The 16,142-nt window shown below is 41.4% G+C and overlaps 1 protein-coding gene and 2 long non-coding RNA genes across 52 annotated transcripts in view; 2 read left to right on the top strand and 1 right to left on the bottom strand.

The window, feature by feature from the left end:
* The window catches only part of RBFOX1 (RNA binding fox-1 homolog 1), a 2,485,711-nt gene that overhangs the window by 2,348,264 nt on the left and 121,305 nt on the right, over positions 1-16,142 (top strand). For all 50 annotated transcript variants that reach the window (XM_077985562.1, XM_077985561.1, XM_077985605.1 and 47 more), the window contains 2 exons: positions 3,564-3,707; positions 11,359-11,412. In XM_077985562.1, coding sequence (XP_077841688.1) covers positions 3,564-3,707; positions 11,359-11,412 — 198 coding nt within the window. The remainder of the gene's footprint in view (positions 1-3,563; positions 3,708-11,358; positions 11,413-16,142) is intronic.
* Positions 7,496-12,314, bottom strand: LOC144337915 (uncharacterized). Its single transcript, XR_013411556.1, has 2 exons — positions 8,674-12,314; positions 7,496-7,863 (listed from the first exon to the last, which is right to left on the bottom strand). It is a non-coding gene; the product is annotated as an uncharacterized LOC144337915 (long non-coding RNA).
* LOC144337920 (uncharacterized) lies at positions 12,373-14,493 on the top strand. Its single transcript, XR_013411561.1, has 2 exons — positions 12,373-14,273; positions 14,387-14,493. It is a non-coding gene; the product is annotated as an uncharacterized LOC144337920 (long non-coding RNA).

Below are 16,142 nucleotides of genomic sequence, written 5' to 3' on the forward strand. Positions count from 1 at the left end.
TAGCCTCACAAAGTGCTGGGATTACAGGCATGAGCCACTGCACCTGGCCCCATTACCCCATTAATGTCCTTTGATGGAAAAGTAAACTGAGGGTCAGAGAAGAAAAGTGACCTCCCTAAGAATAGCAAATAACAGAGATGGTCTGCGTGATTCCAAAACCCTGGTTCATGGTGCTGCATCCCACCACATAAAAGGCATGCAGGCTGAAAGAGATTTCCTTTTTCTGTTGTTTTCTTCACTCCTCAACCTCTACTTCCTAAAACTCCTCTTTTTCCCTTTCCATACACCCACAATGACCTAAAACACTTTTTGCTTACTTTTTTTTTTTTTGCATGCTTTAAGGATTCTTTTTAATATACAGGTATTTCTCTATAACAATTTATAGGCATTTATATATAAGCATATACTATAAAATGATTAATTGAGCATTGTATGTTTTTATCAAAGGAAACAATGCAAAGATTTCTCCAAAGTGCTGTTTGACTAGAGATGATTAATTTTAATTTTCACATGAGTGGCACAATGCTATTAATCATTTAATATGTTTAATCATAATCTCTGTAATTCCTAATTAGATTCATTAAGCTGAAACATCCAGCAGTTGTACACAAATCCAAATCTATGTTTCTTTCTCAGGATAAGAAGGAGCTCGTTTTATTTTTGCAATGAAACAAACTTCTAACAGGATGGGAAAAAAAAATGGACTGAAAGCTGGGGGTTTCAGCTATAGCATCTGTAAACTCCGAGTCCGGGTGTAGAGTGCTAAAACCCCTTACAATCTGAAAAGGGACAGTTGCATGATTCAAGCTCATTTCTGTGTCATGGACATGGCACCAAACCTCGTATTCTCAGCGGAGAAAACCCACATTCTGCTCTGTTTGGGTTTCAGTGTTACAACGTTGTTCTTCAACTATCACATGAAGGTAGTGACGTTGATTGTACACTTCTTCATTCATTTGTTTATTCATGTACTTGCGGTCAGTGAGTCAGCCAACCATTAAACAGACATTTATCATTTGTGTCACAAGCTGGTCATACCACCCTCCTGCTGTGATCCTTAGGTGACTCCTTATTGCTCTTAGGATGAAGCTCAGACTCTTGCTTCATACAGTGTCCTTTGATCTACCCCTTGACTATCTTTGAAACCTCAACTCCTGCCTTCCCTTCATACCTGCCTCATCTGACCAGTGGTACTGGAGCTACACATACTCTCTGAATCCAAGACATCATTTGACATCTCTGCACCTACGCTGCCCTGTCTCGGTATAGCCTCAGTCCTTTTCACCTCTTCTCTTAGATATCTCCCACTTAAAATTTAACCTCCAGAATTGGCAAGCCTTGCTGAACCTCCAGCAGTGTTATATGACCCTGATTTATGGTTGCTCAGCCCTTTGTGATTGCCTCTTATCCCAACATTTACCAGTCTGTATTGGCTGGGGATGGTGGCTCATGCTTATAGTCTTAGTGCTTTGGGAGACTGAGGCAGGAGGATCACTTGAGGCCAGAGGTTCAAGACCAGCCTGGGCAACATAGTGAGACCCTGTCTCTGCAAATAAAAATGAGCTTGGTGTGGTGGCACATGCCTGTAGTCCTAGCTACTTGGAAGGCTGATGTGGGCAGATTGTTTGAGCCCAGGGTTTCAAGGCTGCAGTGAGCCATGATTGTGCCACGGCACTCCAGCCTGAGTGACAGACCAAGACCCAACTCCAAGAAAACAACAACAAAAAACAATGACAAAATAATTCTATTTATGATTGTCTTTCTCTATTGGTGTCATTCACTAAAGTTGGAATTGCGTGTGACTTGGAGGGCTGATTTATGTGTCTAACACAAAGCAGTTGCTCGGTAAAGATGTGTAAACACTTTAAAAATAAGCAAATGACAACCTTTCCTGTGTGTTTCTCAAAAGGGGTTTATTTCTCTTTGTGGTATTTTAAAAAATTACCATTACTCTAGACAGTTCGTTACTTTCCATTTATTAAATATATATCAGGAACTTGGCCAAGTTAGCATACATTATTCAATCACAAAGCCTTAAAAGGTATGAACTCATTATTCTTTATTTTCCAGTTAAGAAAATGACCGTCGTACTGCTTCATATTCAATCCAACACTATAGGCACAATGACTAAATACATTGTCTAAATACATGACTTTGCATTTAAAACTTGAAGTCAACTGGTAGGGCTTTTGGTACCAGAGCAGCTTGGAAGAATGGTTTGCGAGCCAACGGGAAGTCTTTACTTCAACATGCAATTCAGGGTGTGTTAGGAAGGAAAATGCAAATGAAACCTTCCAGTAAATACCAAGGCTGTTGAGAAAGTTGCTAATTATGCCCGTGTTATCTGAGTGTTTTGTATTTCACTTTGTAAGATTCTTTCCTCTAAGTCGTTATTATTTACACCTGGCTGCCTATATTGATAGTTTGTCCCAATTATGTACTTCTAGATTGCTTATAAAATAGGTGAGGATGATTCCTCACTCCTAAGTTTTATAGGCTTCTGCATAAGCTTTCTATCATAGTTTCAAAGTTGGTATCTGATGTGGATGGCATTTACTGCCACCTAGAGGCAACACATGCTAATTGCAGAGAAAGTATCCTATGTTAAATGTTTGAAATGTTAAAACTCTAGAACTGAGAGTATGGCAGTGGCTATAATGATACCTAATGTGACTGACTTTTCCCCTAGTTCCTGCCTATATATGGGTGTCAATGTAACATCATGTTATACAGCCTTATTTGCAAGGCAGGGGTGGTGAAACAATGAGTTATGCTAATAATGTTACAGGGTCTAGGCAAACAGCACAGAACTTTCTGTAGAGATGGAAACATTCTGTATTTGCATTACTCAGCATGGAAGCACTAAGTACATGTGGCTCTTGAGCACTTGAAATGCAGCTAATGCAAACGAAGTTAAATATATCATTTTAATTCAGTTAAATGTATATTGTCACATGTGGTCAACTGTAGTGGACAGCACAAGTTTGTACAATTAGAGCCTCAAAAGAGTAAGTCAATCAGCTGGTTATTTGAACTCCAGAATGCCAACTAGTCTTTTCAAATTTTTTACATTTAATTATATTTTATCTGCACAATTACCTGAACAATTATGTAGGCATATCTTCAGATTCTGAACCGCATCAGTTAAGAAATACACAGTCTCCTGCCTGTAATAATTATTACCCCCTTCTTGATGAGGTTCCCACTCCCCACCTCCCAACCCTAGCAGCTCCCAGTCCCCTTCCTTTGCTTTTTCTAGCCTATAGTGCTTTTCTCTGTCTGCCAACACTCTATTTATGGATTTATTATCTGGAATGATGCTCCCCGAGGGCAGGGATTTTTGTCTGCTTTGCCCACTGCCCAATCCCAGATTCATCATGAGCACTCAGTGAATGCTCAGAAAACACTTGTTGAATGAATGCATGCATGCATGCCTCAGCATTTTCTTCCCTTCTCAGAATCCTTAGTTCTGATCTTTTCCTGCCACTCAGGGCAAGCAAAAGCGCATTGGAACAGAGCATTGTGGTCCACTCAACCTCTTCGATTTCTTCTTGTTCTTTTAGCAGACAGATGATGCAGCACCAACGGATGGCCAGCCCCAGACACAACCTTCTGAAAACACGGAAAACAAGTCTCAGCCCAAGCGGCTGCATGTCTCCAATATCCCCTTCAGGTTCCGGGATCCGGACCTCAGACAAATGTTTGGTGTAAGTACCACCTTTCTTCTCAGCAGTGCCCGCTCTGGGGTTTCCAGAGACCTCCATGTCTCATGTAAGTTTGGGGGTATTTACAATACTAAGGTTAGATGTTTGCATGGGGAGAAACATTTTAGAGTCTAGTTTTTGGGTATATTGTGGCTAGAATCTCTTTATGGTTTTAGCATGTATTTCTGTACATATGCTCACCATGTATCTACTTTGCCAAGTGGTTTTCTTCTAAGAAGTAACTTGAAGGCCAAATGGAAAACATTCCTAAATGACCCACTGCTGAAAGAAGCCTATTGATAGTCCTAAATCCAATGGCCCAGGACATCATACTGTAGCAAAAATACACCCGTAGTCCTCTTGGTTTTGCTTTCTTTTGCAGTTGTCAGATTATCCAGAGGGTGACTCATAGTGTATTCCTGCATTCCCTAGTCTTTCCCAGGCACTGTGCATTTAGATTTCAGATGCAGCAACAGAGAACAACTAATTCTGCATAAAGCTGATTTTAGCAAACAAAGCAAAACCACCACCACCAACACCAAATGAGCTACCAGTTTCTAAGTTCATGTTGATTCCTGAAGTCTACATTTTTCTGAAATTAGTGACAGGGATTCAGAGGCACTTACTGTGGTGCTATATGCCATGAAGGGTAGCCATGCCCAGGCACCATGGTGAAATATAGAGCAGGCCACAAGTCACCGCTAGCCCAGGAGAAAATAATAGCATTGCTTTTTTATAGATCATCTTGCCCCTGATTATTTTTTTCTCAAAGATATCTTCACTATCCACTTTGGGAAGCCATGAGTTTGCCATTTCTTTGACCTCCGTTCAACCAAAAGACAAGGCTATGACGGGGCTTGGATATCTTTCACGTTTCTGAATGTAGCCAATTTGCCCATGACATCCCAGCAACGATAGCAGGTGCCTGTGGATTCAGTGAAAAGAATTATATCCTTAACATTTGACTTAGAGCAAAGGTGGGCTGCTCAGAGACTCCTCTAGGAGTTTATAAATGGATGCAAATATCACAAAAGGAACAAGAAGATGCCCATTCTGAGTCACTCTGGTGTTGTTCTCCATATAAAATGGAAGGCTCTGGTTCGCTTCTCAAAGGCACTGTGTGTTGGGGATTAGCTTGCACCTTTTACTTCTTACACACACGATGCTTATCAAGTATGCATCTGACACAAAAGCAGAGCAGGCATCCTAATATTTAAGATACCCAGCTTTGAATGCTGACATTTAAGAGGAAAAGGTCAGCTCTTGCACTTTTATCTCTCTCATTTGGTAATAACGTTGAGTTGAGCCCCTCCAACTCCTGCAGAACAGAGATACCCTCGGGCACTTTCAGGTCAAAGATAACTTTGAAAAGTGCAGAGCATTCAAAGTGAGAGTTGAGGTTAAGTGTGTGTGAGGCAGTAAGACCAAGTTTGAATGATGGGCAGTAAGAGGTGTTATATTCTCTTTGCCATGACAGGTTAGGAAGATGTCTTGCTGTGCGGTCTGTTTTTTCTCATCAAGTGTCACTGTGATGTTGGCTTTGAATTCAGTCCCCTTAATAAGCGTCTTGATACTCTTTCATGGTGTTACTCATTGCAGCTCACCCCAAGTTCCACCCTTTAGGGGGCTTTCCCCCCATATTTTTCTTAGTTATCGTGAAAGTTACTGCAGGCTACAATGCTAAGTCACAGAGGTATTCAAAATATTCACAGGAATCAGAGAAGGGATTCTGAGTCTCTCTAGTCTTATAGAGTTAGGGTAGATGGCAAGGAGCAAGATCTTGCCAAAAAATTTTACTACCTGTCATCAAACCTTGATCCAAATCTACTAGTTTCAGGGCACTTGTTTTTGTTTATTTTTATTTATTTTTTGAGACAGAGTCTCACTCTGTTGCCTAGGCTGGAGTACAGTGGCACAATCTCAGCTCACTGCGAGCTCCGTCTCCTGGGTTCTCTCCATTGTCCTGCCTCAGCCTCCCGAGTAGCTGAGATTACAGGTGCCCGCCACCATGCTCGGCTCTAATTGTATTTTTAGTAGAGGTGGGGTTTCACCGTTTTAGCCAGGATGGTCTCGATCTCCTGACCTTGTGATCTACCCACCTCAGCCTCCCAAAGTGCTGGGATTACAGGTGTGAGCCACCGCTCCCAGCCCGGCTCTTGTTTTTAAAAAGACAAGTTCTCACTCTGTTACCCAGGCTAGAGTACAGTGATATGATCATGCTCACTGCAAACTCTTGGGCTCAAGGGATCCTCCCACCTCAACCTCCTAAGTAGCTGAGACTACAGACACAAGCCACCATGCTTGGCTAATTTTTAAGTTTTTTTGTTTTTGTTTTTTTTTTAAATGGAGATGGGGTCTCACTTCGTTGTCCAGGCTGGTCACAAATTCCTGGCCTCAATCAACCCTCCCACCTTGGCCTTCCAACGTGCTGGGATTACAGCGTGAGATGTGAGGCACTGCACATATCCAGTACCCCCCTTTTTTTGTGACAAAGTCTATTTCTGTTGCCCAGACTGGAGTGAAGTGGCATGATCTCGGCTCATTGCAGTCTTTCTCCTGGGTTCAAGCGATTCTCGTTCCTCAGCTTCCTGACTAGCTGGGACTACATGCATGTGCCACCCTTTATAGTCAAGATTTTCAAGCAACTGACAAGATGTCAATTTGACAAGATGATAGATACACTTAATGCCTATCAATTAAGAGAATGCACCATGCATTCAGTAGCACAAACTTAACCTTGTTCATCACAAGTAGCATCGGTGTCCATTTTTTGAAACTTATTTTTTCTGAAAGATTTTTTGAAAGCTTTATTTTTTCTGTAAATTTTGTCTATAAAAGTACCAGGTACGTACAGATTCACAGACCCCCTTGTATTGACTCTTAAGCCTCCATAGTTTACAACCACCATTCTAAAGAAATGCAGTTTTATACAGTAAAAATCTGTTCTTTCCTGCCAAACGGTGGTGGTCACAGAGTCATTCTTGTTATAGGATACATTTAGCGGCAGGAATCACATTGTGAAGCATCTGTAAACATTCTCATTGGTTCCCCACACTGGAGTTTAGGGAATTTAGGAGGGTTTCCTCTTTCAGGTCATAGTTACTGCAAGAAACTACAGTTTAACTCCAATTAGGTACTTCTGACATCATTTGGACATGAGACATCTTCTCTCCTTTTGGCGCTCTGTCCTGTCTTTGTCTTCCCACTTTGACAGGGGTTATAGTGAGGAAATTACAGAGATAAACAGTCACAAAGATCTTTGTGCTTTCCCCTCTCTTTGTCTCTTGTTAAATACAGGCATGGGATTTTAAAGTCAAAAGCAAAACAAGACTAAAAAGCAACCTCCTTCTTCAAACTGCCTAAAACTTGGCAGTGGTCATTACAACGTCTATAACCATTAATAATTCGACCATGCCATCTGCAACCATTGCATGCCTAATGGTTACTGCAGGTGACTCATTTTATTGTTAATTTGTATCTTCAGCACTTCTTCATGAAGATTGGGATTCTGATTACCTTTTTCATATTCTTTACTTTCTACTCAATGGAAGCATTTGTTCCCATGTTTGGCATTAAATCTTCTAGCTCATCTTATTTTATTTTTTTTCATTTGAGATGGAACATTCCTTGGGGAAGATGTTATATGGCTACAATATACAAAGCAGAAGCCACAGTCTTTAAAAAATACTAGTTGAGGTCCAAGTGAATGGAGCTGTTCTGTGCAGTGGCATTGATATTGAATGGTTCATTGGAAGGGATATTAGTTTTATACGTGGCTTCTTTTTCCTGGAGCTTTGTCTTCATGTTACGTATCATGCATGAACTTGCATTTTCTTTACAGATAAATGTTTGATGATCTCGAGAGGAATATATGGATTTCTAACAAATTAATTTCAATATACGGTGCCCTGAATAGAATGTTTAACTTAATATTTAAAATTTAAACATTCTGGGTTTGAAGTGAGAGAAGTGGATTGTGATATATCCAGACCTCTGCTACAACCGATGGATGGATGTTCTGGATGCCATCACGGAATTGTCAAACAGTTGCTCAGTGACTGCAGTTCTCAAATTTACACAACACCCTTGTTGATTCTGCAGCCTTACTTCAGGGGTCAAAATACAGACCCTCTTGGCTAGGCATGGTGGTGGCTTATACCTGTAATCCCAGGACTTTGGGAGGCCGAGGTGGAAGGATTGCTTGAGTTCGAGAATTTGAGACCAGCCTGGGCAACATAGGGAGGGAGACCCAGTTTCTACAGCAATAAAATCAAAAAACACAGGAAAACAAAATATAGGCCCTCTGGGCAGGAAAATAGTCCACTGAACGTCTCTGTATTGTCACAAAAAACAGATCACATGACTTTCAGCACATGCAAAGGAAGATTTCAAGATCACTTTTTAGTAATGAGACGGACTTGCCTGTACTTAGGATGTTAATGCAAAGTTCCATCTACCATGATGTTATGAGGAGTGAGGCCATTGTGGTGGGACAGGGCATGGTACCTTCTACTTCTGCATTCTGAACACGAAGCTGACACTGAGAAAAACTGGGATGATGCCTTTCCTTGGCCTCTATGCACAATCTTTGAACTAACCTTTATGTTTTATGCTGTATCCATTGAACATCCTTCACAGTTTTTCAGAGAAATGTTGTTTGATCTGAGAACATCTAAAAATGCTTGGTACATATTTGCCCAAGTGTGTGCCTATAAACTTCTAGATCTTGTTTTGTTTTTTGACACGGAGTCTCGCTCTGTCGCCCAGGCTGGAGCGCAGTGGCACATTCTCGGTTCACTGCTACCTCCACCTCCCAGGATCAAGTGATTCTTCTGCCTCAGCCTCCCAAGTAGCTGGGATAACAGGCTCCTGCCAGCGTGCCTGGCTAATTTTTACATTTTTAGTAGAGACAGGGTTTCACCATGTTGGCCAGGCTGGTCTCGAACTCCCGACCTCATGTTCTGCCCACCTTAGCCTCCCAAAGTGCTGGGATTACAGGTGTTAGCCACCGTGCCTGGCCTGGATCCTGTTCTTGATACAGCTATTCAGACACCTTGTGTGGATTTGAGGCGTTGTTGAATGCAGCTGAACATTGCTGTTGAGCAAACAAATGCTAGTTATGTCTGCGAATGAGTTGTGTCTATTTAAATTGAAAATGTGCCAGCTGTGTTTACATCATTAGTAGCAAACTTCCCAATTAAACTGTTGATACTATAAATATAGTACACAACTGTCTTGGAAATGGGGCTTACATCAGCATTCTTCTTCGGGCTTGTTTCACTGGCTTTGAGAACCGTCAACCTAACAGCAACTGCCACAGAAGCAAACTTTGAGACCATTTCAGGGCAGCTGATGTCATTGTTTCATTTAGGGAATGACACATGCTAAGACTGCTGTTTGATTGGTTCTGTCTCAATCAGATCTTATTTTAAAGGAAATGTTTTTGGGTTGACTGCCTAGAGAATGTTCCATAGATGACAGTTGCATCGTGGTTTTGGAAGAAGTCCTTGTCAAGCTTCTCTTTCTGTAAATATATGTGCTTCTAGGCTCTTATGCCTGAAATAAATATGATAGCGTCTGTATAGACTGAATATTCTAGGGTGTATCAAAATTACTGCTTGAGGAGTTCACAAAACTGGAGGTTTCTTTACTATGAAATTCAGTTCACATTTGAACGGCAAATCCTTCATTTCCCCCATCTGAAAGTTTTCTTCTATTTCCAGTGATTTTTCTCTGCCTAAAACTAGGGCACTGAAAATGCTCTGTAAAGGAATTCTCTTGACCAAAAGATCTAAGTCCACAAATTGCAGGATGAGTTAGCTGCATGTTTGTTGGCATTTCCATTGTGTGTGCGAGCAATGTGACCCATTTCTGTATTCTCTTCTGAGTATTTTCTCCTTGGTTTCTTCCTATCCTTTGCTTCTCTAAGCAGAAGTACTAGTAGTTCTTTGTTTCACAACTAAAAATATGCACGTCTCTAATTCCCCTGGCTGGATAGTGTATGGATCCTGAGGCATGGGCACATTTCTATGGTACAGAATGACAAACTTTTGGTTACTTTTTTCCATAGTCAGAACTATTTTTATTTCAAGACTGAGCTGTCTGTATTCCAGTGGCATACACACTTGTTTCTACTGTTTCGGGGAGGGTGGATTTCTTTGTACATTCCAGAGGATAGCATCTGTATGTTCTAAATAGTTTGTTTCTTGAATGTAAGTAGGACCCTCTTGACATTCACTCTCTGCGTCTCTGGATACTCTGACTGGAACACATTGGTCAGGCAAACCTCCCCTGCTTCTCGTGTGGTCTGTTTGTTCCTTTTTCATCCTGCCCCACCCCTCACCCCAGTCACTCTGTCCTCTGCTACACGGAAGTACGTGTAATGCTCTCCATTCAGGGGGGAAATGGAATACAGAACCTCTGAGGGTCATAAAGGATGCAATTAAAATCCAGAATGCAGAAGTGAATGGAATGATAGGAAAGCTCAAAACAAAACCAAAAAAAGAGGATGGAAATATTTATGTTGCCCTGTTTAATTTTTAATCACTCAAAGGGCATTTGCTCTCATTCTGCGTGGAGATAAAATTCTCATTTTATTTTTCCCTGGGCCACGGTACATGATTTTACATCACCCTCTCTCTTGCCTGCTCATACGCAGGTTACGCTATTATACTCAAGAAATGCCCACACTACTTCGTGTAATCTCAAAACTGAAAAACTTCCAAGGTTGGAGGAAAGGATTTCGGATGATCTGATGCCCATAGTTCTAGGGCCCATACTCTCCATTTTGAAACGTGAATCAAGAATTGCTTGATGTGCATTTCTCATTGGAAACTCCAGATTTCACCAATTTAAAAAATATGTAAGACGCAGTCATTGAATTTGAAGTTCAAATAAACCACAGATATTAAGTATAAGTATGTCCCAAATATTGCGTGTGACATATCCTGAAAAATCTGAAATTTAAATTTAACCAGGTGTCTGCATTTTATTTGTCTCTATTTATCATCTGAGTCTCTGTTTCTGGACTTTTCATAGAGCCTGGTCATGCTAGTTATCTAAAATCTGTTTAATAATATAGAGAATTATCTTGAGAGAATTTCAGCCCAAGCACTGATTACAACTGCTGATACCATCATGATGATGGTGCCTGGATAGTGGAGTTTGCTTTTGTGTTCATAGTTTCTTTCTCATATGATAGAGCTGCTCCTAGATTTTATGTGAGCTGGGAGCCAAAACCAGTCACATCAAATTCTCACTGGACATTAATTATCAAAATCGCATTTCATCAAGGGTGTTTCTTCCATTGTTTGCTGGGATAGACCAGAAGGGTCATTGTATATACATACTAGCCACTTTTAAATCTTTGCTGCTCAGTGCCTGGGAACACAGACATGCACACAGGAAAAATAAAAGAAAAAGTAAAGTAGAATTCACCTCTTAATATTTTGTACCAAGCCCTGTTGGTGTGTTCCATAATAAGGAGAAAATATGGGTGGTTTTATTTTCTCTTGTTTTAAGCCCATTAGCCATAAAACATAAAATATCCTTGATATTAAGAGAAAAAAATGGCGTCGGAAATAATTACTACTGTACCTAATAATGTCTACTGCATTTCTCTTCTTGCTTATAAGATATTTCTATTTCTTTGCAGCAATTTGGTAAAATCTTAGATGTTGAAATTATTTTTAATGAGCGAGGCTCAAAGGTAAGCAACTTAATTCACTTTAGAATTGTTTAGTTTATTTTTAAATGTTTGTTGTAAGGGGAAACAACTGCACTGTCTTAATCAGCTCATTGTGAAAATACACTTCAGCGGGAGTTCCTTTAGAGACCACCTTCCGTTTTCAAAATGGTGGGAAAGACATCGGGTTCAGTTTAAAATGTATAAGGGGAATAATTTTAAATTGCTGTTTTATATATATATTTTTTTATCAAGTTTCCAGAGGAAAATTATCCATGCTTAAAAAAATAATGATGTTGCTACATTTTTGTTTTTCAGTGATAATTATGTTCTTTATATTAAAAAGTGAGTTGATAGTCTCATGAGCAGGTAAATATGTGATTATTCTGTATTAATAAAGTGCAGTTATTTTCCTGGGTTGTAGGGGAGAAAAATCTCATATACACCAACCTTTTGAATGTAATTTTATTCATTACTATGTTTACCAGTCCACCTTTTGCGATTTGCCATTGCTTTGAGTTTGTTTTTTCGAGGAAACCAATTTTTAAATGGATTCCCAAGCTCTAATCAAAGTCAGGGGCTCTATGGGGAGGTTTGGGATCAGGAGAGGTTCTGTTTCAAAACAGAAATACGGGCTGGGTGCAATGGCTTATGCCTGTAATTCCAGTGCTTTGGGAGGCTGAGGTGGGTAGATCACCTCAGGTCAGGTGCTCAAGACCAGCCTGGGTAACATGGTGAAACCTCATCTCTACTAAAAATACAAAAATTAGCTGGGTGTGGTGGCAGCACCTGCAGTCCCAGCTACTTGGGAGGCTTGCACCCATGAGGTGGTGGTTGCAGTGAGCCGAGATTGCACCACTGCACCCCAACCTGGGTGACAGCGAGACCCTGTCTCAAAAACAAACAAACAAACAAAAGAAATATGTTGGGAGAAGAAAACAACACAAACACTTCTAAAGCCTCCTCTCTATCAGTGGTTAACCAAGGGTGGTTCCAGACCATGAACATCAACATCACCTAGGAACTGATTAGAAATGCAAGTTCTCAGGCTCCAGCCCTGACCTGTTGAATTTGAAACTCTCAAGTTAGTGCTCAGCAACCTGTGTTTTAACCACACTTCCAGGTCTGTCCTTAAAATAGACCCATGACAAGCCTTCCCTGTGAGTGTAACAGGCAGTGGTGCTTAATAGTGTTGGGCTTTGGTTGTTGCTGCTGTTCTTCAAGGGTCCTCTTACGACCTGCACCCACAGAGCACTCAGGAACCCCATGAAAATCCCCAATTGAGGAAAACAACACATGAGACCTATCAGCAGACACAAGGGGTTAACAGGGAGAAATCATGGAGAACAAAAAAGATATGGATCTTGGTAACCAGCAAGTGAATGCTTTCAATAGCTCTGCCAGGTCTCCTAGCTGCCACTCCCCAGGCTGTTAGGAATTTTAAGTTCCCTTCTCCTTGCATCCTCAGACTATGAATGCAAATGTTGAGAGATACTGGTTTCAGCCCATTGACTCTCCTTACACTGGCAATTTGGGGCAAGTCAGCATCATGGAGGGTCACTAAGTGGTACTGGCTTTATTTGAAGTGTCACAGGCCACAGTGCCAGTTCTTTTGGGTATATATAACCACCTTTGCCCCCATAAAGCAAACCTTTGAATTTTTTTTTTTTTGGACAGTTTTCTTCCCTCCTAAGTTGATTTAGTACTAATTAGCTAGGATGACGCTGATCGCAACAAGGAAAGAAAACCGCAGTATTTTCTCCTCCACGGCCAAAGTGATGTTGTAATCTGTCAGATGAGTGAAAACAAAAGCAAAACAGAATCCATTACACTTTGTGATTCTGCTCCTTCAGGGACCTTTCATTTTTCCATAGCTTCAGATTTTTTACAATCATTCTCGAACTTAACTATCTTCCTGCTTCTGGTATGAAGATTATTATGGGGACTATCTCTATAACTGCAAAGCAAAGTGCATTGAGAGAAAAATGTGCCCAGCCTAATCCTGTTCACTCGGGCCTTCTGTATTCTTGGCAAAATTGTAGATGACCTGAATGTTGACCAACTTTGTTCTGACTCTCAGTCTGTCTACAGCAGCACTGCCTTCAAAGATGTGTTTGATTTTTTAATATGTTTAATTTATGTTTTGTTTTGTAACTTTTGCCAGTTAAAGAAAGCTATTTAATTCCTTCTGAGAGCTGTTTTGGGACATTAGAAGAATATCATTTGCTATTTTGAAGGTACAATGGCGATACTATTTTTAAGACATCTTCCGTCATTCCCATGATTAGTCTATCTCTAGGGGCTTCACGAAAAAGACCATTTAAGTTTGCTGCATCCAGATCCTGACTTTGTGAAGCTGTCTTTTTTTGGTCTTTATTCTTTTGGTTTAGGAAACATCTAAAATAGCCTCTCTCAGTGGGTATGCGTCCTCTGAAAGAGCTTGTCTTGCAGGTGTTGGAGCTGACTGTTTAGGTACTGCTGGAATGGCACTGAGACAGTCCAGTTGGAACTGCTAAATGGGGGCAGCAGCTCACAGGGATATTTTTCATACTTGACATCATCCTTTATGGGAAAGAGCCTTATTTAGATGAGCATTTCCATTTTAATGGTTCAGAAACCTGAACCATTGCTATGACCTCATTTTCATCATTTGGTGCTGGACAGTCAGCCAGAAAATGAGTGCACCCTTATGAGCCAGGAACTCACCTTCTTGCCTTTCGTTCTCTAGAGCAGTTTTTCAGGCAGGCCACTCAGTGCTGAAGGCTGTGGGTGCTGGGTGTGTGTGTATATGTATGCGGACATAGAAACCCAATACGTACTTAAGGGGTGGATGCGCATTCCAGCCCTTTAGGAAGCTGAGGTGGGAGTGTTGTCTGAAGCCAGGAGTTCAAGACCAGTCTGGACAACAGTGAGACCCCCACCACCACAAAATAATTAAAAATTAGCTGGGCATGGTGATACACACTTGTAGTGTAAGCTACTGGGGAGGTTGAGGCAGGAGGATTGCTTGATCCCAGGAGGTCAAGGCTTTAGTGAGTTATGACTGCACCACTGCACTCCAGCTTGGGTGACAGAGTAAGACCTTGTCTCAGAACAACCAACCAACCAACAAGATACATGCACAGACAGTAAGCATATTATCTTGGGAATGTATAACTCAAGTACTTAATGTATGGATGAATAGTAAGAATGCAGAAAAACCACAATTTAAAGAGATATCAGACAGAAAATGAGAATTTGTAAGCATTCAGGGGTGAATGATCCTGTAATTTATTTTTCCTTTTTAGGAGATTTGCCCAACCATCTCATTTACCTATGATATGCTCTATTTGGGAGCTACAGACAGATACAGCTACTCTCCCCTAAGTATATACTTAAGAAATCTGGCCAGGTACGGTGGCTCATGCCTATAATCCCAGCACTTTGGGAGGCTGAGGTAGGCAGATCACCTGAGGTCGGGAGTTCAAGACCAGTCTGACTAACATGGAGAAACACTGTCTCAGCTAAAAATACAAAATCAGCCGGGTGTGGTGGCACGTGCTTGTAATCCCAGCTACTCGGGAGGCTGAGGCAGGAGAACTGCTTGAATCCAGGAGACAGAAGTTGCGGTGAGCCAAGATCGAGCCATTGCACTACAGCCTGGGCAAGAGGAGTGAAGTTCTGTCTCAAAGAAAAAACAGAAATCTACACTTTGATCTTTGATTCAGTAGATATCAGTAAGTGTTTGTTGCATTTCATGAGAGCCAACTATGAGTAAGGCAGAAATACTTCCTGTCTTCATGGGCTTTCCTGAGTAGCAGGAGAGACGGACTAGGAAGCTGAGTGACTGCAGTAGCCTGTGTTGTTCTATGGTGATGTGAGCGGCCGCTGAGAGTCTGAACAGGCAGACGGATATTGTGAGAAGGCTTCTGGAAAGCAGCAACATGTAAGCTGAGAGAGAGAGCGATGCATAAGAACTTCCCAGGCCGGGCGTGGTGGCTCAAGCCTGTAATCCCAGCACTTTGGGAGGCCGAGACGGGCGGATCACGAGGTCAGGAGATCGAGACCCTCCTGGCTAACACGGTGAAACCCCGTCTCTACTAAAAAAAAAAAAAAAAACAAAAAAGTAGCCGGGTGAGGTGGCGGGCGCCTGTAGTCCCAGCTACTCGGGAGGCTGAGGCAGGAGAATGGTGTAAACCTGGGAGGCGGAGCTTGCAGTGAGCTGAGATCCGGCCACTGCACCCCAGCCTGGGCGGCAGAGCAAGACTGTCTCAAAAAAAAAAAAAAAACTTCCCAGAGAGGGGAAAGAGGGATGTCTTGCATGCAGGAGGAGTTGCATGTGCAAAGGTCACTGGAATAAAAGTGAGATGAGAGGGCTCATAGTCCCATCGGAAAATGATTCTTCAGATACTCACATCAACAGCTCCCCTCTTCTAAATATGATTTCCCTGCACCAGAACCTAGAGGACTGGATTTTTTCATCTAAGATGAAAAATCCGTACATTCATCCATCCAGTGTGCTTTATTTAAGCCTTTAAGATATAAAATGGTGTATTTGCATGAATGCAAAAAAGGAAGATATTGCCTAAAAATACACAAGATGAAAAAAGAACAATAACTAGGATACAGGAGGATCAGAATGTATGATTTGTAAAAATATTTTAAAGTAAGCAAGTCACGCCAGTCTGGCAATCCTCTTAAGGCCGCCGTTATCTACCCTACTGATGGTACCTGTTCACAGCAGGGCACAGACCACCGATTTCTTTTCTTTAGTA

The sequence above is a fragment of the Macaca mulatta genome, chromosome 20 (assembly GCF_049350105.2).
Source record: "Macaca mulatta isolate MMU2019108-1 chromosome 20, T2T-MMU8v2.0, whole genome shotgun sequence".
Taxonomy (NCBI): domain Eukaryota; kingdom Metazoa; phylum Chordata; class Mammalia; order Primates; family Cercopithecidae; genus Macaca; species Macaca mulatta.